The sequence below is a fragment of the Macrotis lagotis genome, chromosome 4 (assembly GCF_037893015.1).
Source record: "Macrotis lagotis isolate mMagLag1 chromosome 4, bilby.v1.9.chrom.fasta, whole genome shotgun sequence".
Taxonomy (NCBI): Eukaryota; Metazoa; Chordata; class Mammalia; order Peramelemorphia; family Peramelidae; genus Macrotis; species Macrotis lagotis.
The window spans coordinates 260,632,726-260,659,799 of NC_133661.1; the positions used below are offsets into that span (position 1 = coordinate 260,632,726).

General features: G+C 32.5%; 1 protein-coding gene across 2 annotated transcripts in view; it reads left to right on the forward strand.

Moving 5' to 3' along the window:
- Positions 1 to 27,074, forward strand: part of ARID4A (AT-rich interaction domain 4A) — an 82,165-nt gene that overhangs the window by 19,623 nt on the left and 35,468 nt on the right. For both annotated transcript variants that reach the window (XM_074235904.1, XM_074235903.1), the window contains exons 6-11: positions 6,942 to 7,021; positions 7,105 to 7,199; positions 8,943 to 9,075; positions 15,821 to 15,900; positions 16,834 to 16,910; positions 17,699 to 17,865. In XM_074235904.1, the coding sequence (XP_074092005.1) occupies positions 6,942 to 7,021; positions 7,105 to 7,199; positions 8,943 to 9,075; positions 15,821 to 15,900; positions 16,834 to 16,910; positions 17,699 to 17,865 (632 nt within the window). The remainder of the gene's footprint in view (positions 1 to 6,941; positions 7,022 to 7,104; positions 7,200 to 8,942; positions 9,076 to 15,820; positions 15,901 to 16,833; positions 16,911 to 17,698; positions 17,866 to 27,074) is intronic.

Genomic DNA, 27,074 nt, shown 5'->3' on the forward strand with positions numbered 1-27,074 from the left:
GATCTCAGCTACAGTCATTTCTATAAGAAAAAGGAAATAGTTAAAATTGTAAAAATCAGTAAATTGAGGGCTTATTTTGAGTAGTAAAATCTTTCAAAATTTCTCATAAAAATAATTTTAACATTATATTCTGACCATCTTGGCATAGCGTGTACATTATATAGCCAGTGTTTTTTTAGTTTTTTATTTATTTAAGACAATGGGGTTAAGTGACTTGCCCAAGGTCACACAGCTAGGCAGTTATTAAATATCTGAGTTTGGATTTGAACTCAGGTCCTCCAGACTCCAGGGCCAGTGCTCTATTCACAGCACCACCTAGCTGACCCCCCAGTTCTTGTTTAATGAAAATGGACCTTTTAAAGAACCTCTCTCTCCCCTTGCAGAATGGGACTCTATATGTAAAACAGGAATTTTCTGTACTGAGCTGGTCATGGAATCAGGAAAACCTGAATTCAAATGCTACTCTTTTTCCTACCTACTTGACTTTAAGAATGCCTTTAAAATTTTCTAATTCTTAGCTTCCTGATCTGAAAAAACAGTTATAACAACTATAAAATATATACCACAAGGTAGGCTTAAATAAGATAATGGCTATAAATATTTTGCAAACTTTTTTTAAAAATGTGTTTATTAATAGTAATTCATAATCATGAATTCTCAAGACAGTTATTAGTTTGCAGTAAAAATTTTAAATATTGATCTACCTGGTCTATCTCTTTATTAAACATGATATTATAGCATAAATTTCCAGTCCTAACACAGTGACTGTGTTCTTTCCCAAGTTTGTAAAGGATCTTAGGGATAGGACCATGTTACTATCTGACTTCTGATAATCAGCCTAAGTGGGTGCAAAGAAGCTAAATTGATCATCAGAAATTTGGATATCAGGTGATAATTTGAAGTGGGGGCAGGGAGTCCAGTAACTCATGAAGATTATCATATCATGTGTCTGAATGTTGGGTTGGTCTTTATTAATGAAGGGGAGATTCATAGTAAAGAACTCATGGGTCTTTTAAGTATTGAAATGAGCAATGACATTTTTTCCTTTTTTAAGCATTACATTTATTTGTATTTGAAATTCTAGTTGAAAAAAAAATCACAGAAATTCTAGTTGAATCATAATCACACAATTAGCATGTTTCCTCTCCTTACAACTGATCTTACTCTGTTTTATTTTCAAATAAAAATTTTCAAAATAATTTAAAGACTTACCAAATTAATCAAAATGAGTTACTGCCACTAGTACTTCATGATTTCTCAGAGTGAAATTGGTTGTCAAATCTAATTCTTTTCTGACAGACTTTTGTAAAATGTGAAATGGTATATTTGAGCCAGAGGAGTTTGCTGGATCCTACAAGTAGTTGGGAGTCTTTGGTATTTATTGAGCAATAATAAAATGGACATGGTTGTGTCTGTGCTTTATGAAATCCTTGGTACAATATGGAGGATAAATTAAAGAGGGGAGCTGCCAAGTGAATAACTAGGTTTCTGTAGTAATAATCCAGAGAAGAGATGATGAAAACCTGAACTGCGGTGTTGGCTGTTTGAGTTGAAAAGAGAAATATGAGATATATCATGGATTTAGAATTGAAAAAGATTGACAATAGATTATGTGAGCTAAGGTAGAATGAAAAATCCAGCATGGCTCAAGTAGCAAATCTAGTTGACTAGAAGGATAATAATAGTGCCCTCAGGAAAAACAAGGAAATTCAGAAGTGATAAGAGTTTATGGAAAAAGACAATAAATTTGAGTTGAAATTTAATTGATAAATTTACAGTAGGCATTTGGATTTGAGACTAATGCTCAGAAAAGAGACTGGGCTTAGGTTAGAAAGTAATATGTGTAGAGATGACAATGTAGGAGTTAATGAGAGAAGAGGAGATTTAAGAAAAAGACTTGTTTCAGCCACTATTAGGGAGTGTTATATGGATAACCCAACAAAGAAAAAAGAAGAGTCAAGTCAGATAAGAAGAAAGGCAAGAGAGAACAATGTCACAAAAATCCAGAAAGGAAAAAAGTATTGATGAAGTTGATGGTGATCACCTTTGTCAAATGCTGCAAAGAGGTTATGAACAATTTCTTAACACTGAACAAAGCAATTTCAGTTATTGGTAAGAACAAATGCCACATTGGAAAAAGTTTACAATTTAGTGGAGAGCAAATGGGTGGCATAGAAACCACACAAGTTTTTCCAGGAGTCTAGATGTCAAAACTGGGGATAAAGGAACAAGAGGAGAGAGGAAGGAAAGGGGAGGGGGAGAGAGAGAAAAAAAAAATGATCGCTTGCATGCGCATGTGCACGTGCACACACACACACACACACATCAATGCATGCTACTATTTGAGATGCTAGTGTCAAGTGTTTTATCTTTTTAAAAGGGGGATGGAGAGACATGGATGAGTTTATACAAATCAGAGCAGAGGATGATTATAGTTGTCAAAAGAGAGATTTTTTAATCAACAAGTATTTATTAGTTGCCTGCCATATGTTCTGACTGTATGTACTGAAGATGATGAGAGAGAATGAAGAATGACCATTGTTGATGTGTTTTGCAGGATACAGAAAGAAAAAAGTACACACGCACAGAGAATCTCCTCTTTCTCTTTGTCAAGTATAAGGTGTGCTCTTCAGTTGGAGAGTTGTGGGGGAAGGACTGTTACAAGAGGCTAGAGGAGAGAAGAAAAGGGTTAGATTTTTTGATATGGCCATGTCCTGGACTTGCCTCCATTGGGTGTGGTATAGGGATGATTTACTCCTGGCATAATTTTGTAATGCATTCTGCTGTCTTCTTTGTTAATTTGATTTCATGTAACAATGTTTCTCACCAGAAGTTTTCTCTAACCTCATCAACTTTTAACTGTGATGAGTTCTCTCTATTAATAGCAGATTTCCCTATATCTGCATTGAATTTCTTCATCTCCTTAATTCTCTGTCTTAAATTGTATAATGCTTATTTCCTATTTTCACTGGGAATGATCCCCTGGCACCTTAAATTCAATGTATCCTGAGTAGAAAAATATCTTTCCTTATCTCTACCCACATTGTCATTGCCATTGCCTGGTTCAGGCTTTTGTGACCTCACCTACACTATTGCAATAGATTCTTAATTTCTCTCCCAACTGCCCACCCTCTTACCGGATCAGTTCTCACTCACAAGGGTTCAATGACTTCCTATTATTATCCTTTTTTTTTTTTTTTTTTTAAGGTTTTTGCAAGGCAAATAGGGTTAAGTGGCTTGCCCAAGGCCACACAGCTAGGTAATTATTAAGTGTGACATCAGATTTGAACTCAGGTACTCCTGACTCCAGGGCCGGTGCTTTATCTACTGCGCCACCTAGCTGCCCCTCCTATTATCATCCTAAAGGATAAGCTAAAACTTTTTCTACCTGGTAGTCCGTTTTACTTCCTAGACATTTCACATTGCTTACTTTAACATTATCTAAATTCCAACAAAACTGTACTGTTATCTGATTCCCTAACTCTACATATTCTCTATTGCTCCTCATCTGTTCTTAGGATCCTTATCTTCCTCCAGGTGTCCTCTCTATAAAACCTTCATGAAACCTCTCCCGTCCCAGTTAATAGTACCCTCTCTCTTCTCTGTTACCTTTATTCTATTCATGTATATATGGCTATCCATTTATATTCATGGGTATACCCCCAAAAGAATATAAGCATCAGAACAGTAATTTAATCATTTTGGGGTCTATCCCAAAATAGCTTTTATAGTTCTTTTCATATAATAGGCTTTTAACAAATGTTTGTTGTATCAATTTTACATATCTTATATACTTAGGGCTAGATAGTGAAAGTTGATTTAAAAAAAGTAATTTTTATTCAGCTTTTAAAATTATATAATTGTTTCTGTTGAGATTTCGGGGGTGGGGGTGGGAAGAAAGGCCTTTTAACTGAAAATCTTTTCTTCCAACCATTTTATCAGTTTAAGCACAAAGGGATTTTTAAAACCTTTTTGTTATTTTCCAGTTGAAAAATCACCAGCATTAATCTGCCTAGCCTATCTCAAACCTATGATTCAATTTGAAATTGAGTTTTAAGTTATTAACATTTTGGTATTTTACAAATGCATGTATTTATATGTCTGTTAAAGTTTATCAGTTGGATTTTCCCCCCTCAATCAATGATTAACAAATTATAACAATTTTACCAATTTTTTTGCTTATTTAATTAGTCCTGGTGGATCTCAAGGGCTTTTAGCACATTAAAAGAAAAGTTTTTAAAAAACAAGTGGATCTGAGAACAAAACAGTGAACACAATGAAGCTCTTCACAGTTAGCTACTTACCCCTCCAGTTACTGTCTTGATGTGATCATCACTAATGAGACAGTAGTTCTCAGTTAATCTGCTTTTAAGCTCAGCACTAGTATCAGCATAGGTATAAATCTAGTTCTTTGTAGACAAATGTTAGCTGTGAAATGGTTATATGTACATATGTAGATGTGTATGGCATTAAATATAGAAATATAAAGAATTGTAAACAAGTAAAACAAAATAAAAATGTAAAAAATAAAACAAAATAAAAATAAAGGTAGCGCAAGGAGGGCAGGATTTTACATTAAATCAGTCCAACTCTGAAACTAATTTACTATTAAAATCTTCAGTTTAAAAAAGATCAGTTTATTGCACATTTATTTTATATAAATTTTGAGCAGGAAACTTGACAATCTCAATATTTTGACTGTAAGCATCTAAAGATGACAGATTTTGTATATCTAAATTATAATAAATGGAATGATGCAAAATTCTTTGAACCTTAAAGTATCTTTTAAAATGTGTGACACAGAGCTAATTTGTTGTATAAATTTTAGAAGGCAGGAATTTTTTCCAAAATTTTATAGTAAGCATTTTTAGAATTGACAGGTTGTTTTTTTTTTTAAAGGTTTACCTCTGAAGGAATAGAGTAGCATTGTGTTAGGTAAATTAATTTGTTACTATTTTATGTTAGCATCTATTTTAAAAAGTTTTTAACATTTTTATGTCATTGAAAGTCTTCATTTTAAAGTGCTTTTCATTTGAAAAGATCATTATTTACACAAATGAACATACCAGAAGTTTTTAAAACCCCTTTTTGTTGTCATCCTTCTCTTGGTAATGACTTCAGCAAGTAAACACAATCAGAAGGAGCTGGAATAGTCAGAAAAGACTTCATGTAGGAGAGTAGGACTTGAAATGATCTCTTGAAAGATGAGTCACATTTATAAGAAAGGGGGGGAAAAGCATATTTCCTTGTGAGGAAAATTTAATTGAAATTGTTCATGGTTTTATTTATTTATTTGAATGGATTAGTGAAACAGAGGATCTGAAACCCAGGAAGAAGCATCAATGACCCCATTTGGAAATAAATCTTTGAACAAGTGCACTATACAACAGAAGTGATTTTAGAGATTAGTCTCACAGCATTCTGCAAGGAGTGAAGAGACTGGTTTCCAAGGAGATGACTAGGAGTCTTTTGATTGAAGAATAAGTTGGAATTATTTCAACAAAAGTTAAATCTTAAAAGGAATAAATTTTATAATTGCCTAATTTCTATAAATGTTGATTATATATTTCTTTAGAAGGAAATTAATAATTTTTATGAATAGCCTTATCATTTTTCAGTTTGTTATAAAACATTGCTTCAGAATGATACCATGATCAATTTATTGCATTTTCTACACTTTTTCATGATCCTTTACAGTAATTAAAAAATTCATGGATGAATTTGAGTTGTTTGAAAATTTTCCTAAATTTAATGAATAACTATTTTGATTTGTAATGTCATGTATACATTTCCTTAATTGGAATAGTTGTAACTATGATTTTCATATCACCATGTTCTCCAAAATCAGCTACATGATTCTAATCCTAGCCTATTCTGGTAGACTGACTATGTGTAGACCAGTGGTCTCAAACTTCAATAGAAATAGGGTCACATATTAACTAATCTATATTTATCAATTACATTTAATCTCGTTTAGACCACAGTGGAGAATACTATGGACCCCATGCCCATTCTAGGGCATCTATTTGACATCTCTTCTGTAGACCACTTTTTTTTATTGTTAAGTATTTATAATATTGGAACATGAAGAGGAAAAAGAAATGATCCATTGTAACTTTGACTTATTTTGTTTTGAAATGTCTTCATCTAATTAAAGGTAAAAATTTAATTACATGTTCCAGTTCTGCTTGATTTTTTTTCTGACATTGCTTTAATTTTTAAAAAAATGTATTTGATTTCTAGTGTATTAATGTTCTCTTTGAAAGATGGGCTTTTAGGTTAAAATTATATTATACAAATGACTACTCTGGCATTCCTCATACTTGGTAGCATTTTTAGAGAGAGTGGAAAAAAGTCACATGCCAAGAACCAACTTTTCAGTTTCCTAAAAGCACTTGGAGGGAAATGAGGGAATGGATTGAAAGGGTTTAATTTTCTGTTATTTTTGCTTCAAATAAATAAAATAAATTTTTTAGCAATTCCTTTGCTCCTCAAGGCTTCTTGCCTGGAGTTGCAGTTTGAATATGAAAAGAGATGCTTTAATCAGAGTAGGTTATTTAACTGTATCAGTACACATTGTAAAATGAAACAAATAAATATTAAATACCAAATAATTATGGTGATTTTATGTTGAGAGGCTGTGTGGCAGAGTGAGTAGTCAGCTTCACAAGCAGGAAACCTACACAAGGTTCAAATATCTTTGACACTTTGTGACTCTAGGCAAATCTGACACACTGTGACCCTTGGGCAAGTCTTTAAACTCTTAAATTGTACAGTAAGTGCAATTGTATTATAAGTTTCCCCTCAACAGTAAAATCATAGTTTTGATAAAAAAAAAATTTAAGAAAGTTTTCAGTTGAATATTTATTATAAAATTCATTATATATATTTTTTTAACAAAATATTGAATAAAATCCTTGCTACTTTTTGATTCATTGCAGTGTTTGATGATGGTGATGAGAGGACATTAAGACGAACTTCCCTATGCCTCAAAGGGGAGAGACATTTTGCAGAGAGTGAGGTAAGGGAGATGATTTTAATCTTAAAGTTAACAGGCTCACTATAGTGAAAAATCTATAAGATAATTCATATGTTCTTTCCTAGACACTTGACCAGCTTCCACTAACAAATCCAGAGCACTTTGGCACTCCAGTAATTGGAAAGAAATCCAACAGAGGAAGGCGATCTTCTCTTCCTGTGTGAGTTTCCACATTCCTAAGTTTTGTCACTATTAAACTAACATGATTGTAAAAAAGTGATTGTGAGTGACTAAATCAATTTTATTAATCCAATATTAAAAAATACTTAATATTTCTGATGAACCAGAATTTGACTCTTTGGTTGCATTTTGTTCAATAGTGAATCTTCTTTTGTTAGATATTTCACTATAAACTTTATTTTGAATCTTCACTCTTACCCATATTCTTTTGCTTGTTAGTCAAGCCCCAGAATTAAATTTTAAATTGAATATGTTAAATTTCAATATTATTCTTAGGATTATTTACAAATCTTGAAGAAAGAATATTCTTTTTTTCTTTGTTGTTTTGTCAGTCAGTGGAGTTGTGACTTGCCCAAGGTTGTACAGCTGGGTAATTATTAAGTGAGTGAGATTGTATTTAAACTCGGGTCCTTCTGACTCCAGAGCCAGTGCTCTATCCATTGCACCACCTAGCTGCCCCAAGAATATTCTTAAAATAATAAAATTATATAAATTATATGAAAATCATATAAAACAAAGTAGTATTTAGTTCATCAGTAACTCTTTTATGTGGAGATTAATTGTCCATCAAACTCAATTTTCACAAATTTCAGCTGTTATGAACCCAGCTGAAGAGCAAAACTAAAAACAAAAAAAACTTGCTGTTAAAAAGTTTATCCATTAAATCACCTCTTGCAATTCTAGATCCCTTTTGCAAATATTATTTACTCTGATTTCAAATACCTATATATAACAAGGTTAGTTAACTGATGTTACAAAGCAGTAAATTTGAAGGAGTCAATTAGAACCCTAGGTAATTCCCGAGGCAAGTACTATGACATAAACAGGAAGAAATGAGACCCTGGAAGAGCCAAGGGAAGTGACAAAAAAAATTACCATACAGACTTAAGAACTGAAAAAGCTTAATATTCTGGGGTATAGTGTTTAGTTAAAAATTCTTCACATTTCTCTAGTTATCACTCTTTTGAAGAGATGGATCATCATTCATACCACATTTTACATAACAAATAATGATGCCCTTGAGTTTCTCAAGGAAAAATTAAATGATGTTCATTGTATTTTGTTTAAAATTCTAGAAATTTTTCTATCAAAATGTTTAAAATAAAAATCTAGTAAGTTTCATTTATCTGGAAAATTTACTTATATGGGCTCTCTTGTCTCTCAACAATGCTTGATTAGAAAAATGAAGACTTAGTCAAATTGTATGGTAATATGTTGAAATGTTAATTAAATTTTGATTTCTGAAGTTTTAAGTGTTTTTCTTTTGTTCCTTCCTTCCCAAATTGAAGAATTTTATGGAAACATGTTGAAATTTTAATTACATTTTTATTTTTATTTTTTTGTTTTGGGATATCCCCTCCCAAAAGAATCTGAAAATGTTTTATGATGGCATAATACATTTATATGTTTAATGAAAATTTTAAGAGCTGGTTTTATATTGAAATAAAAACTTAGGTTAGATCTCCTTTATGTTACTGTGCTAGCAGCACAGGGTGAGAGGTGCTTCACAAATCTGGGTTCATTTATTGCTTTTCCAAGGGCTACCAAGTCCTTCCTGTTCACTTAAGCAAAGTGTTTCAGGAGAAGCCTTAGCAAACCAGGTTAGAGTGTTCTCTTCATTCTGAGCTATAATTACTATTATTCCATCTCCTTTGTTATTTCATTACTACTAGTTTATGTTTTAGTTATTTAAATTGTGAGTTTTACTGTCTTTATACTATAGGACAGAAGATGAAAAAGAAGAAGAAAGTAGTGAAGAAGAAGATGAAGATAAACGACGTCTTAATGATGAATTATTAGGAAAAGTTGTGAGTGTGAATTCTACTTCTGAGAAAACTGAATGGTACCCTGCCTTGGTAAGTTAGTTTACTTTAGCCAGTTAATAAAATATTTTAAATATTTGTTCTACTTTTACATTCTTGGACTTCTGATGTTTTGACAATTTTTCATAAAAATCTTTATATATAGATATATATGTGTACACACACACACACACACACACACACGAGAAATTACAATGGAATCTACAATGGAATAGTAGATTCAAATGATTTCTTTTAATGTCTTTTGACTTTTCCTAGCCCTTCATCTACTATATGCAATGAGTCATTAAATCACTCCTCAATATTTCTCGTATCCACACTTCTTTTCTTTTCCAATTACTGTTGTGGGTATCTAGGGATTTTGCTTGTCAGACCACTCAGCAACATTTTAATTGGTTTTATTTGCTTCCACTGTCTTTCCCCCTTTCAACCAGTTCTACATACTGTTGTATTGTCTTTATAAAATTTTGGTTTCATTATGATATTCTTCTGCTCAAAAAACTTCAAATGATTCCATTTTGCTTCCAGGATAAGCTTTAAATTCCTCAACTTGTCAGCTCCTCATGCTGCTGATCAGCAACATGAGGCCTTCACTTCTAGCTGGGCTAGTTGACTCTCTTAGTAATGCATTTCCTATCTCTATTCCTTCCATTATTTTTTTTTTTTTTTTTTTTTTTTTTAGGTTTTTGGCAAGGCAAATGGGGTTAAGTGGCTTGCCCAAGGCCAAACAGCTAGGTAATTATTAAGTGTCTGAGACTGGATTTGAACCCAGGTACTCCTGACTCCAAGCCGGTGCTTTATCCACTACGCCACCTAGCCGCCCCACCATTATGCTTTTATGATTATATACCTAGAATAATAATAGTACTTAATTTTTTTTTTTTTAGCTTTTGCAAGGCAATGGGGTTAAGTGACTTGCCCAAGGCCACACAGCTAGGTAATTATTAAGTGTCTGAGGCTGCATTTGAACTCAGGTACTCCTGACTCCAGGGCCCCTGCTCTATCTACTGTGCCACCTAGCCACCCTAATAGTACTTAATTTTTGAAGCACATCCCATACATTCTCATTTGAGCTTCACAGTATCCCTGTGCAGTGGATTCTGTAGATCTAGTTATCTTTATTTTGTAAGTGAGGAAACTTAGGTTTAAAGAAGACCTCATATCAGAGGCAGTGTTTATACTAAATTTTCTTAACTTTCAGCCTAGCACTTGAATCATTATACCATGCTGTTTCTCATATCATCCTCCAAGAATTTGAGTGGCTATCATATGCCCAACGCTGTCTTTGATTTCATAAGAAATGACCACAGCAATTGTCCTTTATACTTCTGTCAAATAACTTAGCCTCCTAATTCACTGAAAAGTCTTTGAATGAAAAATTCATCTGACAGGAATTACATCAACTCCTTTTCTCTTTCTCATCATTTTCCTCTCTTCTTTTTCCTTCTAGTTAAAGAAAAAGATAATCTCTCATTAAACTAATTATTCCTTTACCTACATTCTTGATCTCATTTCCTCTTCATCTCACTTCCCTTTAGGGCCTTGTTCAAGCAATCATCTTCTCTGTTTCATGCATCTTTTAATCTTTTCTCCTCATCCTTGTCCTTATCTTCCTGTGAACAAACTTTCTGATTTTTGAAAAAACCTCTCAACTTATCTGACCATCCATTTACACTCTTTTTTCTCTTCCTTCATTGCCAAATTTCTTTTTTTTTCTTTTTTTTTTTTTTTTTTTAGATTTTTGCAAGGCAATGGGGTTAAGTGGCTTGCCCAAGGCCCCGGCTAGGTAATTAAGTGTCTTAGACTGGATTTGAACCCAGGTACTCCTGACTCCAGGGCCGGTGCTTTATCCACTGCGCCACTTAGCCGCCCCTATTGCCAAATTTCTTTCAAAATATTTTTATACTTAACACCTTCCCTTCCTAATCAATTTCAATCTAGTTTCCAAGGATAACAGTTACTTCCTAAATAGCAAATCAAATGACCTTGCTTAATCTCTCTGATAGTAGCATATGATGTTGAATATTGTTTTCAGAGTCTTGATTCATTTAGCTTCAGAGAAACTGTTCTTGTATGTCTTCTTATTTGTCTCTATCCTTCTTCACTGACTTTTCAATTCTCTTCTGACCCACTTAAATTAAGCTCCATAAGGTTCTGACTTTTTTCTTCCTCTTTTTTCCTTAATCTCATTTATTCCCACTGTTTCAACTTCTATCAAGTCCAGCCCCCCTCCATCTATAACTGCCTATGGCACACTTTTACTTGGGTCCTGGCTGATAACTCCTGATATACAGGTCTAAACCTGAACATCTTTTTTTTTTTTTAAACCTAAACCGTCTATTGCTTAGGATTTCAGTATTACCATCAGAAATAATACCAGTCTCCTAGATTTCAAACTCTTGATATTTTCTTGTTTTCTTCCCTCTCCATCTCTCAGATTCATTAGATTAACAAATATTAATGACTCTACCTTCAGTCTTCTCTCCTCTCATTCCCGCCTGCTCTAGCTTCCTAACGGGTCTTCCACCCCACCTTCTCTTTTCCCTTTTCACTCCATACTTAATTCTCAGTAACTTTATTACTTTGAGTAAAATTTAAATTCTTGTGAATGAAATTCCAAGTCCTCTAGGTGATAAATATCACCTCTTAGTAATAACTCTTATCTTTATAACCTTATCTCATAATAATACTTTTGGTGTATTTTTTGCTTCAGAATATTTGTTACTCAGATATACTTTTAGCTTTTTCTACTTCTTACTTTGACTGTGCTTTGCCATATTACTTGGAATGTCTCATTCTTCTCCTTTTGAATCAATATCCACCCTTTAAAATTAATTGGAATTCTCTCTCCTATGTGAAATTTTTCCAAATATTTTTGTGAGGAAAAACTTTTCCTACCCTATACTTTATATGTCATTTTGAACTTCCTTAATTCAATTTTTAAATGTCAGAAAAAATATTTAAGTTCCTATTATGTACTTAACACTGCATAGTAGGAATGTATCAGAGATGTGCCTCAGACAAACATTTGTCAAAAAGTTTACCAAAATTTAGAAATTACTGTGATTCAAGAGATGAGAAATGCAATGGAGATATGTCTATTGAAAACATGACAATAAATTTTACTTAGCTTTCCATTTCACTTTTTGTTTTTTCCATTTGTATTGTAATTATAACCTATTTTTCTCTGCTTACTTAACTTTGCTTCAATTCATGCTTCTTTGAATTCTTTATAGTTGTCCTTTCTTATTCAGGAGTGATGCTTCTTGACATTATTGTAGTACATTTCCCAAGTTATCAGCTGATGTACTTTGTTTCTAAATCTTATGACCACAAAAAAAAGTACTATACATTTTGGTGACACAAAAAGACTGATTCATCTATACTTTGGTAATTGTGAGACTTATTTGTCTCTTGGTCTTTGACATCATTGGAATATATGCTTATCAGGGCCATCTCTGGATCAATTTTTTGAAGAAAAAATTCTAAATTGCTTTCCAAAAAACAGCTTCACAACCAGCTCGCAGATTTACCAATGATTTATTAGAGTGACTACCTAGTGTTTTAGGTTTTTGCAAGGCAATGGGGTTAAGTGACTTGCCCAAGGCCACACAGCTAGGCAATTATTAAGTGTCTGAGACCGGATTTGAACTCGGGTACTCCTGACTCCAGGGCCGGTGCTCTATCTATTGTGCCACCTAGCTGCCCATAGAGTGCCTACCTACTTTTTATAAGTTTTAAAAAATTGAATTAAAATGGTCTTAGATCAATAGCATGGATTTTTGAAGTATCTTTTTAGGGTGACAAAGAAAAGATAGAAGAGGAAAGCTTAATGTCAAATGCTCATATCATTTTTAATATCTCTGTATGTGTTTATCTGTGTTATGTTGGAAATACCTTGAGGATGGATCCCGTGTTTTAGCTAAACTTTGTCTTCCCCAGAATCTAGCACAGGGCTCTATACATAGTAGGCATGTAATAAATGTTTACTGAGTTGAATTATGAAATAAGATATTTTTGCTTAAGCTTACAACCTGTCAGTCAAAACATATATGTACACACATTTGTATATATGTGAGTGTCTGTATACACAAACACATAAACAATATGTAAACAGTATAAATGGTGTCAGTATATACTAAAATAATTGTATGATATAGTCTTTGTGATTAGTGAAGCTTAGGGTAGTCAGGAAGTTTGGGAAAAAGTGACATTTGAATGGGCCAGAGGGAAGAAAAAGCTATCAGGCATAAGGAAGTAAAGTAGCTGAACATAACTAGGCAAAGAATGAGTAAATTATATGGTGGAATAATTAGCTGATTTCCAAATTAGAAAGAAGATACTTGTTGAGGAATAATGAGTAAAAATAAGGGCCAGATTGTGTTTAAGGAAAATTTGTCTGACAGCATTCTTCTTGGTAGCTTTGGAATAGGGGTAGAGTACGGAGAATCCATAAGCAGGGAAACCTGACTAAGAGGTTGTTTCAATAAACTAAGATTCAAGAAATTAGGACCTGGATTAGGAATGTGACAGTAGAGAAGAATGGGAGACCAGAAACATTTCACAGGAAGAATGAATAATATTTGCTGATAGGATATGTCTTTCAACTTCACTGTTGACTTTTCCACATTCTACCTAGTCTTCAAGGGCCTAATCAAGTTATATCTTCATAGACCTTTGTTATTTATCTGAACTATTTTCTGTACTCTACCTTATTTCTTTTTTTTATTTCTTTTTTTTTTTTTGTACTGGCCTTTTTTCCTCAGCAGGATCAGATTCTACTCTCAGCTAATAGACCATGACTTTATTCTTTGTATTTTCTTCAGTTTAGTCCTGGATACATAGAGATTCCTCATAATAGTTGATAGGTACATTTTTACATTTCTCTAATTTTAGGATCTGTTTCTCTGGTGTAGTGGATTTAAGATACTTGTGGACCTTTGCCCTTATGTAGATGGATAAATGACAAATGATTTTAAAATCTGGGAATTATCAGATTGCACTTTTCTGAAAGTTTTTTTTGACCACCATACAAATTATGAATGTTAAATATAATCTTCTCTATGGTAAAAGGGTAGATCTGGATGACTGTTGTAATTGCTAATAATTTTAATAATACATATTTGGCCTTTTTTAGACGAAGAGAGGAAAAATGTATCAACCAATTATTGGATTTCTCCATATGTATTAATATTTTTAAAATTTGGATCCCTTATAATTGAAATAAAAAATTTCACAACTTAATTGTTCAAATGTGTTAATAATAGGAAATGGGATTTTTATATTTTCAAGGATTAAGTTGCTAAAACTTATCTTTTCCAAGATTTTTTAAATTTTAATATTTAAATTAATTTTACTACATGCCAGGCACTACACTAAGTGTTTTTGCAAATATCTCATTTGATCCTCACAGTAACCTGACAGAGTAGGTGGTATAATCACCCTCATTGTGCAGTTGAGGAACTGAGGCCAAAAAAAGGTTAAGTATCTTAACAAGGTTACCCAAATAGTAGTCTGAGACTAGATGTGAATTCAGAACTCTCAACTCTGGGTCCAGTACTATCTACTGTGTTTTGGCTAAACTTTCCCAGAATCTAGCACAGTGCTCTACACGTAGTAGACATTTAATAAATGTTTATTGAGTTGACTTATGAAATATGTTTTTGCTTAAACTTATAATTTAACTTGTCAGTCAAGACATATGTATACACACATTTGTATAAATGTGAATGTTTGTATATACAGACATATAAACACACATAAATAGTAAATAGTGTCGCTATATAATAAAATAATTGTGTAGTATAGGCTTTGTGAATTAATTAATTGGAGAGGAAAATTAGTGAAGCTTAGAGTAGTCTGGTAGTTTGTGGGAAAATCCAGTATTTGATGTTTCAGCTTTAAATTATTACTGTATTGCTTCATTGTTTATGAGAAATAATGTCTGTTAAAGTGGTGTATACTTTTGAGGTCAGTGAGTGAAAAAAAAACTAAGTTGTCTATTTTCCAGTACTATCAACTACCTCTAAAATTGAAACTCTTAAATACTTGGGAAGAAGACTGGCTACTTGGGAAGAAGGGTGGCTAGGTGGCTCAGTGGATAGAGCACCAGCCCTGAAGTCAGGAGTACCTGAGTTCAAATCCAGCCTCCAACGTTAATAATTACCTAGCTGTGTGGCCTTGGGCAAGCCACTTAACTCGTTTGCCTTGCAATAAAAAAGAAAAAAAAACCCTAAAAAATAATACTTGGGAAGCAAAGTGCATCTATTACATTAATGTTATATTTTACTATATGCATAATTACTTTAACTCTGAGTTGTCCATATGGTAACTATAACCTGAGTATAACTGGCAAAAGTTGCCACTGGACATATTCAGATATAATTGGGAAATACTTAGCAAAATTCATTTGTGGCTTGCAGGAATCCATTTCTATTTGAGTTTGACTCTATTGCTTTAGTTCATTCATATGTAAGATACATAAATCTTCAGATCATGAAAAATGCTGCCTTAATGCCATTATATGGTTTGGTTAGTGACTGTAGATAAACTAAGTATTCTATATTTTGTGGTACAGATATTAATTATTCTTTAACAGTTGACTATACAAACATTTGAATGTTTTTTATAAAGCAGATTTTCATAGGGTATATTTGTATTATCTATTCATTGATAATATCGCTATTCTCTTTATCTCATATTCTACTTTAAGTTAAAGTTAAAATATTTTTTTGTAGCAAGAAAACTTTGAATGAATTTACTTTTTTTGAAACTTTAGGTAATATCTCCCAGCTGTAATGATGACATTATGGTGAAAAAAGATCAATGTTTAGTTCGTTCTTTTGCAGATTCCAAATTGTGAGTACTGTAATTATTAAGTAAAATATGTGTATGTGGTGGTGGTGGGGGAGTGCAACTTACTATGAAAGGTTTTCCTTTTCAATAGATATTATCTTTTGGGTTATGTAGTGGAAACATAGAATGCTATTTTTTCCAAAGCTTCTCTATAAGTAAATTTTTAAATGACAAAATATTTTTTTCTTTGCTATGATAGCATTTAAATTTCTGTATTTGCCTCCAGCCATGGAAGTTTTATATTTAATTGAAATCATCTGGATGTTTCACATGATCAAAGATAACTTTTTAATGATCTTCACAAAATGTATTTTTTTTAATTATTTTGATCAGCCCTCTTATGAGAATCACTTTTTTCTAGAAGCTTCTCCTCTCATGGAAACTCTTATCTTGCCTCCCACAAAAAAAACCCCAAAAAACAAAAAGTTGAAACTACCATTTTTTTTATTACAGAAATGTATGTTTTGGCTTTAGAATTTTGACACTAATCATTCAGAATCATTTAAATATCACCATTTATAGGGTAAAATAGGAAACTAAAAAAAAATTAAATGTTAAAATACCTTGTTATTCTACTAAAAAATTTTACATTGCACTAAATTACAGTTTTCTGATTGTTTCAGAGACATTTTATATATATTGAAACTTCAGAAGAATGTAATTTTCTCAAATATGTATAAAAGCAGATACCTTTTCCATTAAATAAAAATTCACTTTTGTGTTTATTCTCTTTCTTATGATTAGTGAATTTTCAGATTAATATATATAAATATATATTCCCTTTTTATATTCTACATTTTATAAGTAAATAATTTTAAAATTGATTATTTCAAAGTTTTTTTATGTTCTACTTGATACTACTTGATCTTAGGAAGATTACTTACAATATATTGTTTCTTTTTTCCTTTTGCCCTTGTATTTTCCTTTCCAATATAGTTATTCAGTAGCAAGAAAGGATATCAAGGAAGTAGATATTCTTAGTCTACCTGAATCTGAACTCTCTACTAAACCAGGTAAAATATAAGAAAAACCCATTATTTGATGTTTCAACTTTAAATGATTACTGTGTTTGCTTCATTTTTGCTTATATGCAATGCTATCTGTTAAGGTTGTGCCTGCTTTTGAGGTCAATGAATGAAACAAAACTGAGTAGTCTATTTTTAGTTATTTAATATAACACTTGATTTTATATATTTTGACATTCTAAGTTTGTATATTGTTTTTAATTTCAGTTTTACATACTTCTTATAAAAATGTGATATGGTCTGTAGTTTTCTTAATTGTATCTTATTTTTTCCAATTGCATGCAAAGATACTTTTCAACAATCATCTTTTTTGTAAGCTTTTCAACTCCACATTTTTCTACCACCCTCCCTTCCCTTCCCTCCCCTTTCCCCATAACAATAAGTAATTTGATTTAAGTCATATATGTACAATAATGTTTTACATATTTCTATATTAGTCATGTTGTGAAAGAAGAAGAATCAGGCCTAAAGGGGGAAGAAAACATGAGAAAGATAGAAAAAACAAAATGAATTTTAAAAAGTGAACATAGTATGCTTTGCTTTATATTCAGATTCCATAGTTTTTTCCTCTGAAAGTGAATGGCATTTTCCTTCACAAGACTTTTAGAAGTGTCCTTGATCACTAAAGTGCTGAGAGAGGGGCCGAGTCTATCATTGTTGGTCATCTCACAGTGTTGTTGTTAATATGTATAATGTACTCCTGGTTCTGCTCACTCTACTTAATATCAGTTCCTATAGTAATATGACAAATAGTAAGTAGATAATGTCCCTCCTAGGCCTCCAAAAAGCAAGTATCTTCTTAAAAACCAAAGTTGTTCCTGATAACTGGAAAATGGACATAAGTGAAATCCTTGAGTCTTCCAGTAGTGATGATGAAGAAGGAGCAAATGAGGAAAGTGATGAAGAAAAAGATAAAGAGAATGCAAAAGAAGAAGAAGAGATGGTAAGTAAAATGTAATGAAACTAAAGACATAATTTACATTTTTATTAGCATTAAAGATTTTTTTGGTAAAGGAATGCTTTTTTTTCCTCCAAGTGAGCTCTTAGAAATATGCTTTAATTTCAGAAAAATGCAACCTTTCACCTTTGATTTTCTTTAAAAAAATAAGTTTCCATTATATTTTTATAATAGCCTTTGTGGTGGTTTCCTCAACATTATCCAAAAGAAAGTTTTTATTCAATTTAAAATTAAGTTTTGGCTTTTCTTAGATAGCCACTCTTCCCACCTTTTTTATTTCAAATTGAGTCTTGGGGTTTAGTTTGTTTGACCAGTAAATGAATCCTGCATCACTCAGGTCTTTTTTTGATATTTCATCATGGTATGGGCATCACTTTGCCCTGGAACTGTAAGGAGAGTCCCTACTCAGCTATCTTAGTATGGAAGGCCAAACTGCAAGCTGGATCTGAGTGTGAGCAAACAACAGAGTCCTGCCCCAGGGAGAGCAGAGATTTCTGCTCTGTCTCCCCTGATCCCCTTACTGTCTGTGGGCTACACTCTGGAGGTACAGTCTGGTCCCCCCCCCCCCAATTCTCACTGCAGGTTCTGTGGCTTGTGCTACTCACTCCACACTCATTCTGGTGTAGCAGCATTCTCTCATCGCCCCTTTAAGCTGTTCCTGGGTTGTGCTGCAACTGGGGCTTTTTCTAACTCCTGGTCTTGGTGAAACACACCTTTCCCATATAATTTCTAAGTTATCTTGGACTGGGAAAATGTATCACTTAGTCTTTCTGTGGGTTCTGCCCCTCTAAATTTTTGCTAGAGTCATAATTTGATGACTTTTGGAGTTTTTTGGGGAAGCAGTTACTGGGAAATGCTGCTTTCATGCTACCATCTTGGCCCCACCCCTATGGGCATCACTTTGTGCTCTCAGAGGTTATACTCTTCAAATGTGACCTCTGCTTGATCTTCCTAACCTCTGAAGGCTTCAAGCAAGACTTAAGATTCTATTGTCTAAGGATTTTAGGAAATTCATCGACTAAGTTGGCTGAAAAGGAAGGAATTTTTCGACTACAGCAGTGCTAAGAAGATAACCTGCTTAGTAAGTTTTCATCTGCCTAGATAGAGGAAGTACCTACACCAGCAAAATCATAGTTCTTTAGAACATGGAAGAAATTATGTAAACAGGTCATTTATATTTGTAAACTGTTTGACTTATCAGGAGAGTCAGCCTGATGTGGTGGATACCAGACTTGGAGTCAGGAATTCCTGGATTTAAGATCTGACTTAAACTAGTTGTATGAGAGCTTCTAACAGCTCTCTATAAGAGATATTGGAATTAACAGTGCTTTCATTTCTTTCAAAATGAGCTGACAAATCTGCTTGCATTTCAGAAAATGGAATTTCTCTCCTCTGATTCTTTAAAAAATAGAATCTGAAAATATTTTCCTTTTATTGTGAGTTATTTATATTATCAAGGTACAATTCTTATTTAAATTCCTAGTTTTGCCTTCCCCAAACCAAGATGTACCTCTAATGAAATCATAAGTCTTCAACATCTTCTCACTCCAAAATAGAAATAGTCTTTTTAGATCTAAGTATAGGGGACAGTAGAAACAAATTACAAAAAAGATCATTCCAAATTAAAAGCCCAAATATTAAAAGATATTAGGGAACATATAGCATATTTGTTGATTATTGTATAGTTACTCCCCAGTTCTCATTTATCAATTTGCAAAGCCAAGAGACATTTAAATTCTTTAAATTAACTATCTGTTAAACTTTTCATAAACACATAAATGTAAATTTTAAGAAGCTTGATATATAGAATGTTATAAGTACTCCTTTAAATGCCTTATGCTGTTCATATTTCATGTTAAATAATTTACTTTTCATATAGCATGAAATGAATGAAATTGCTTTGCATTACACATCTGATCTTCCCCTTGGAAGGAGTTAATGGGGAATAGAGATATTGAAATGTAGGGATATTTGTACATTCTGGCTGTTTGCTTGGAAAAAATGTAATGTCTATCTTTATTGTCTGAACAGATAGCGGCTTCTTTGAAATTAAAATATTTCCTTTGAATGGTGGGTTGAGGGGTTGAGTGGGAATAAAGAAGATGGTCAGGTATTTCTTTCCCTATACTTCTTTGACAATATTTGGTTTTGTTACTGAAATCAGAATGGCTGTTCATACTTATAGGATACCTACGGTGTTGCTATAGTAACATGCTGTTAGTTTTATGTGAGCATGCTCAGAGAGACAGGAAGGTTTAGCAGAGGCTTGGCAGGTTGCCAGTGGAGGTTTGCCAGATGCTTTGAAATGGACTGTCTTTCTTTTCCTTTCATGTAATGTCTGATTTTTATGTGGAAGAGAATGTAAGTAATGCAGTATAACTGTGTGGATGCTATACCATGAGTAAGAAAGCAAATATTTGCAAGTTAGACTAAAAATTGCCTAAACACTGTGCTGTCTGATTAGAAGAGGAATCTAACCAGTTTACATTTGAAAGAAAATGCATCATATAGGTAAGAATTTTTATGTAAGTCTCTAATACATTGAATACCATTTTGTTTACTAAAAATGTGAACTTAAATGAGAATTGTAGGCTTAAATGCTGTGGAGAATGTGGTGGGATCATGGATAAATAAATGTTTTCTGGTAAGAAGACAGTTGGAATCTATTTTTAGAAAATCAGAACGAATAATTATTTTCCTGAAATATGAAATAGACTGACAAACCAATATGTTACCATGATAGTTTAGCAAAACTGAAGTTGCAATATATAGAGAGAATGTTAAATTTATTTTTTCTTTGTAGTTTCAAAATTTATATTTATTTATTGGGGGAATGTGTTTTCAGAGTGAACAGGCCACATTTTGCAGGGTGTGAGCTGATGCAGTCTGTTGCAACCTTTTATTAAGATTTGTTAGAATTATGTATTGTAAATGCTAAATATTAAATCTTACAAGTATGTTTTGTTCTTGCTTTTTAATTTTTTCTCTTTCTTTCTTAAGTCTACATTCTGCCTCAAACCCCTGTGAATTTTTAAACAAAGGAAAAGAGAGCTCTGTTTTAAAATGAACATACAAATCTGAATAAGCAATTAGTACTTTTTTTCTACAACTGATAAATATTATAATTTGTTCTCTATGAAAATAAAAGTGCTGTTTAAAAGGTTAAGGAAAAATTATAGACACCTATTGTTTGCAGGTGACAAGGGCACTAAATAAGAAGAAAACCCTGAGATTTAAAGCATCTATCTTTAAGTCATAAAGGCATTAGCTAATAAAATAGCAAATTAAATTGGGTAGTTTTTCCCCATGGGAGGGAAAAACTTGCACACTCTTTTCCTTTCCCTCTATCCAAAATAGGGGCATTGATTTATATGATTTATTGATTTAAATTATATTTCTCAGTGTTATAAGTCTTGACAACGTACTTTGTTGAACTATTTAATTAGAATTGGTTTTATTTAGGCTAAACAAGGAGATCTTCTAGATTGGGCTTTTTGGTTGCTTATAAAAAATAAACTGCATTTTAGGCAGCTAGTTCTAAGGATTCAATTGCTGAATCATTCCAACTGATATATGACACCTACTTTCTTTTTCATTTTTCATTTACTATTTTTCTTTGCTTTGATAAAGTATAAGATACTTTCATCTGTCTCTGTTAATTCAAAGATAAGTAAAGGCACTCAAAAATATGAATTTTAATCTGATTACTTATTATTCAGTACAGGCCTACCTCACTTTATCATTATAGGCCCTTGATAAATAAACGAGGTCAGATAATTTTATTTCATTATGAATAACCAAACCACCTTGAGATTTAGCAAGGTAATTTAGACTTTCCTTGTAGTGAAGTATAATGTGCTTAATGGTTAAATAATCTAAAAATGCTCTTTGCTGCTTGGCCTTGGTGTTTGTGGGGCAATCAGATTTCTTACAATGAAATCATTTAGGTATTTGATGCTTTAGTATTATTGCAGTTAGAATTTTAGATCTCAGGTACAGGTACATACTGTCAAAGCCTTAATATGTAATTTTGTAAGTATTTTGTTAACACTTGTCATTTGAATGTTTACCCCATAGCTTTTTACCAGAGGAACTTTTGTTTTTAGTCCTCTACTTTTGGGGGTGTTTTGTGAGGAATCAGGGTATTGTGTCTTTGGGTAGTTAATGTAGTTTAGACTTAAGAGAATTACATAGGAAATGACTTGGTGAAAGTATTTGTAACTAGGTAGGGTTTAATATTCTAACTGTGGTTTCATTGCTAGATGTGAGTCTAAAGCTAATTCTGAATTAAGTGTTCTGAAAGAAGCATCTTTCTTTGATGTTAAAATCATAAATTCTCTATTTTAATATTAAAAATAAGTAGTCCAAGGTTAATTTAGAATGTTTCTATTTAATAAGTATTATCATCCTATAGAATATGATATAGAAATTTCTAGAACTATAGCTTCAAGCAAGCAGTGTTATCAACTTCATTTTCTTTTGACTTATTTTTGTTTGGGTTGACTAGAGTGTGTTAGTCTACAGGGAGTTAGATGATTGCTTACAACATCTAAGGGAAGAATTCCAGAGGTATTTAGCTATTCTGAGTTTTCTACTCATTCTGGAAATAGATTTTAATGCAATTATTTTTGCTAAATGTGCATGGATTTTTTATTTTTAAAAAATTATCAAAAGTAAAGAAATGTTTGTGAATGAACAATTCATATACATACTTTATTTGCATGTTTGCTTATACAATTTAACTTCAGTATTATTTGTAATAATTTATTGGAAGCACTAATCTAAGCAAAATTAATTGCAGTTGATTGAAATTTTCATACCACCTAATGATGTAGACCTACTGCTAAATAATTGTTTTAATGCTACCCCTTTAATGAATAAATATGTATAATTAGTCATAAGAGTGAAATAATAATTAGAATCAATTCAAATACCAAAGGGTCAAAGTTCTTTAAAATAGTTCTCATTAAAAGGTCAAACACATCAACAGAAATAGCAAGACTGATTGATAGTATATAAAGGTTATATTCAACCTTGCTTTAGGTCAGATCACACAGGATAAGATTTATAGATTTTTGCATAAACAAGCACTTTCAGCACATGTGCATGTACTTCTTGTCTATATTTAACATTAAGAATAATAGGAAGTCTTTACAAAATTTCCCATGCCTATACTTATTAGCATGTACATTTACTTTTTAGAGTGAAGAGTTTTAAAAGTTATATTGATATGTGAGTAATTTCCCTCAACTATAAGAACTAGTAGGCTAAGATTATAGTCAAAAGCCATTTGCTAATAGAGCCAATGTATTAATGGATAGATGTGTGAGGTGTGGGGACAGGAAAAGAGAATCAAGATCTCCCTAGAATATATTTTGATGGGTCTATATCTAAGATTTCATTTTAAAAATAGCTCTTTGGTAAGGAAATATCTTATGCTAATGCAAGTCAAGAACTGTTCTACATACAGCTCAGTCTTAGAGAGTTATCAGAACCACGGAGAGGATTTGCAAATGTCCTACAACTATCTTGTTAGATCTTATACCAGGACCTTTCTAACTCTGGGAAACACACTCTATTATGTCATATTAAGGCTAAAGCCAGTACATCATGATTTAGATAGTAGAAAGAAACCGAGACTTGGAGTCAGAGCTTACTGCCAGTGTAATCGTGGGCAAATTATTTACTTTTTAAGAACTCTCGTTTCTTATCTGCTATATGGAGTTGGAAAAGATGACCTCTTAATTCCCTTCCTGTTCCAAATATCAAAAATGATTTTAAATTAATGATTATAACATTCAGGAGGAATTCTTTTTGTAAGTACATGTAGATGAAATAGAAAATTTTATACAGTAACTTTTAAATGACTGGGAGAAAATTGGGAAATTTTTATACTATAATTGTATTAGCTGTATTAGCAACACAATAGTATTTTCCTGGAGTGACACATTCAGCTTCATTTCTCAGATTGCTTGTTCTAAAGATGAATCACCAAGTTCTTTTTGTATAGACATCACTTTAAAAACAGCAAAAAGAAAAATAGCTTCTTTCCTCAACTAGCTGTAGTAGCATATCTGCAGCCAAACTGCTTTGTTTTTAGAAACTGTGAGTTAATGGTAGATATGAAGTTTTGTATTTTATTAAACAAATTAATTTCATATCAGTTACTTTGCTTTTCAAAACCAGGGAAACCATGATTTTTTTATTTTTTTAGTTTTTGCTAGTTTGTGCTCTATATACTGCACCATCTAGCCGCCCCTGAAAGTTAATCTCTTTAAAAACTCCTTGTGTTGCTGTATGACAGAATCATGGAATACCACAATCTCCAAAGAAATAATAACTCAGAGTAACGAAAAAATAGATTGTAGCATGTTAACAATACAAGAACTAATATAAACGGCATCATAAAAGACATAGTGAGAATGAAGACACCCGAAGTTGATGTCCTTGAAATTTCAAAAAATAAGAAAACCTTTAGTACATTAGATAGATTTTTTTTTTTTGCAGGACAATGGAGTTAGGTGACTTGCTCAGGGTCACACAGCTAGGTAATAACAAAGTGTCTGAGACTGGATTTGAACTGGGGTCCTTCTGACTCCAGGGTCAGTGCTCTATTCACTGTGCCGCCTAGCCGTCCCAACAATTGATATATCAAACAGAAGGAGCTTAATTTGGGGGGATTATTGTTTTTCTGGGAGGAATTACTTCTGAAAGCAGACATTTAAAACATTATTTTTGTTATATTTTAAGGCTGTCAGTTGCCAATTGCACCAAAGTTATGCCTTTGTAGACACAGTTTCACATGTAACTTTCCAAAGTATGTAGCTAAGTTTGTTTTTATTTAAATAAAATTTGCTCAAGACACTTACGTAGGAAGGCTTGGAAGTATTCCTTTCACAATGAATGTGTAGTATTATTTAAAGTTATGAGTATTTGTCTCAGAACATCATGTGTTATACATTTTTTTGAAGATTTACTAGGATGTATTTTAAACCTACATTATCATTTTTATTTTTTCATTCGTTTTAAAGAAATATCAGGTTAAAATTTAAACTGATTGCTTTTATTCAGTGTAGATACCTCAGTTCTGACCACATGATAAGAAATTGTACTTTGGAGGGCAGCTAAGTGAATAGAGCACCAGCCTTGGAGTCAGAAGGACCCGAGTTCAAATCTGTTCTTAGACACTTAATAATTGCTTAGCTGTGTGATCTTGGGCACGTCGCTTAACCTCATTGCCTCAAATAAATAAAAAAATTAAAAAAAGAAATTGTAATTTGGGATTTACTTTGGAGATTTGGAGTCATTCTTAACTGAATGGAATTATATATTCATCATGTCAAAGATATAAAGAACACATAAAAAATCTCATTTTAAATCTTGAAATACGTACAACTGAAAATTTTTATACTTAAGTTTTATCAAATAATTATCTAAGGTCATAGTTTGTAATTCTAAAGTTAGAGTTCTTTAGCAATTTGCGCACTAGCAATGGTTTCTGATTTTCAAAAATTTTTTGATAGTTCTATTGTTTTTTATAAAACATTTTAATCACCTTATGAAATTTTCACAATCAATTTTTATGTTTTAATTTTTTGTGTTTTATTCTGAAGATTATAAAGCACACTTTAAAACAGTAAATGAATTGAACTGTTAACAATAATAGAATTGTTGATGATGTCCTAAAGATTGCCAATCTCATAAGAATATCTAGGAGAGGTGGAAGGCAACAAGGTCAAGAAGACTACCTACACTTGAATGTACTTATAAATCCATCAAGGATTTTTTTAACCCTTAAGACATTCTTAGGTTACCTTCTTACTTTTTTTCAGCAGAGGATCTCACCTACTTCACTGAGAATATCAATGCCATCTTAATTTATCCATTTTTATCCACTTCCTATCTCAACATCTTAATTGTGCTCCCATTCTCTCCTCCTCTCACTTTTTGAGGAAAAGATAGCTCTTCCCCTTGCCAAAGCCAGGCCTTCTATGGATACCTTTAATTCCATTTCTTCCTTTATTATCTATGACTTTTGGTAATTTCCCTTCACTCTCTCACCTTTGACCTTTCCTTATCAACATTCTTCTTTCCTGGTGTCTATAAACATGCAGGTCTGCCACCATGCTTTAAAAAAAAAATCTTTGGTTTACTCTGCCATCCTCTAAGTTTTATACATACATACATACATATATATATATGTATGTATGTATGTCTTTACTCTTTCATAGACAAATTCATAGAAAAATCAGCCTGTAATTATAGTGTCCATTTTATTAATCTCCTCATAAATTGTGAAGCCCTTAATAATCTGACTTTTGGCTCTACCAGTTGTCTGGCACTGTTCTTCCTAAAATTTCCATCAGTTTCTTTAACACTTAAATTTAATAACCTATTTACAGTTCCATACTACAAGTTCTTTGGTGCTTTTGTCACTGTTCTGCATTACTTTTCCTTATTCTTTCCTTGAAATTTTTTTTTTTTAGGTTTTTGCAAGGCAAATGGGGTTAAGTGGCTTGCCCAAGGCCACACAGGTAATTATTAAGTGTCTGAGACTGGATTTGAACCCAGGTACTCCTGATTCCAGGGCTGGTCCACTACGCCACCTAGCTGCCCCTCCTTGAAATTTGTGACAATGTTCCTCTTCATTCACACCTACCTGCCTGAATGTTTTTCAGTCTCCTTTGTGAGATCTTTATTTACTTCCAGTTTTCCAAGTGAGGCTGTATTCCACAGCTTTGCCTTAGGCCCTCAGGCTATGCATTCTCTCTTTATTTTTATAAAAATTTTTCCAATTACATATAAAAATAATTTTAACATTCATTTTATAAAAATTTTGAGTTCCAGGGGCAGCTAGGTATAGCAGTGGATAGAGCACTAGCCCTGGAGTCAGGAGTACCTGAGTTCAAATCCGGCCTCAGACACTTAATAATTATGTAACTGTGTGGCCTTGGGCAAGCCACTTGACCCCATTGCCTTGGAAAAAACCTAAAAAATAAAAATAAAAAAACAAAAAGAACTGCTATACTTTTGAATATATTTCCCCCCCCCTTTTAAAAAAAATATCTCTGGGATATAGGTCTAGTAATAATATTGCTGAGTCAATGAGTATACACAGTACACATATGCCTTTGGCCATAGTTCCAAATTCTTCTCCAAATTAGAACATAGCTCCACCAACTATGTGATCTCAT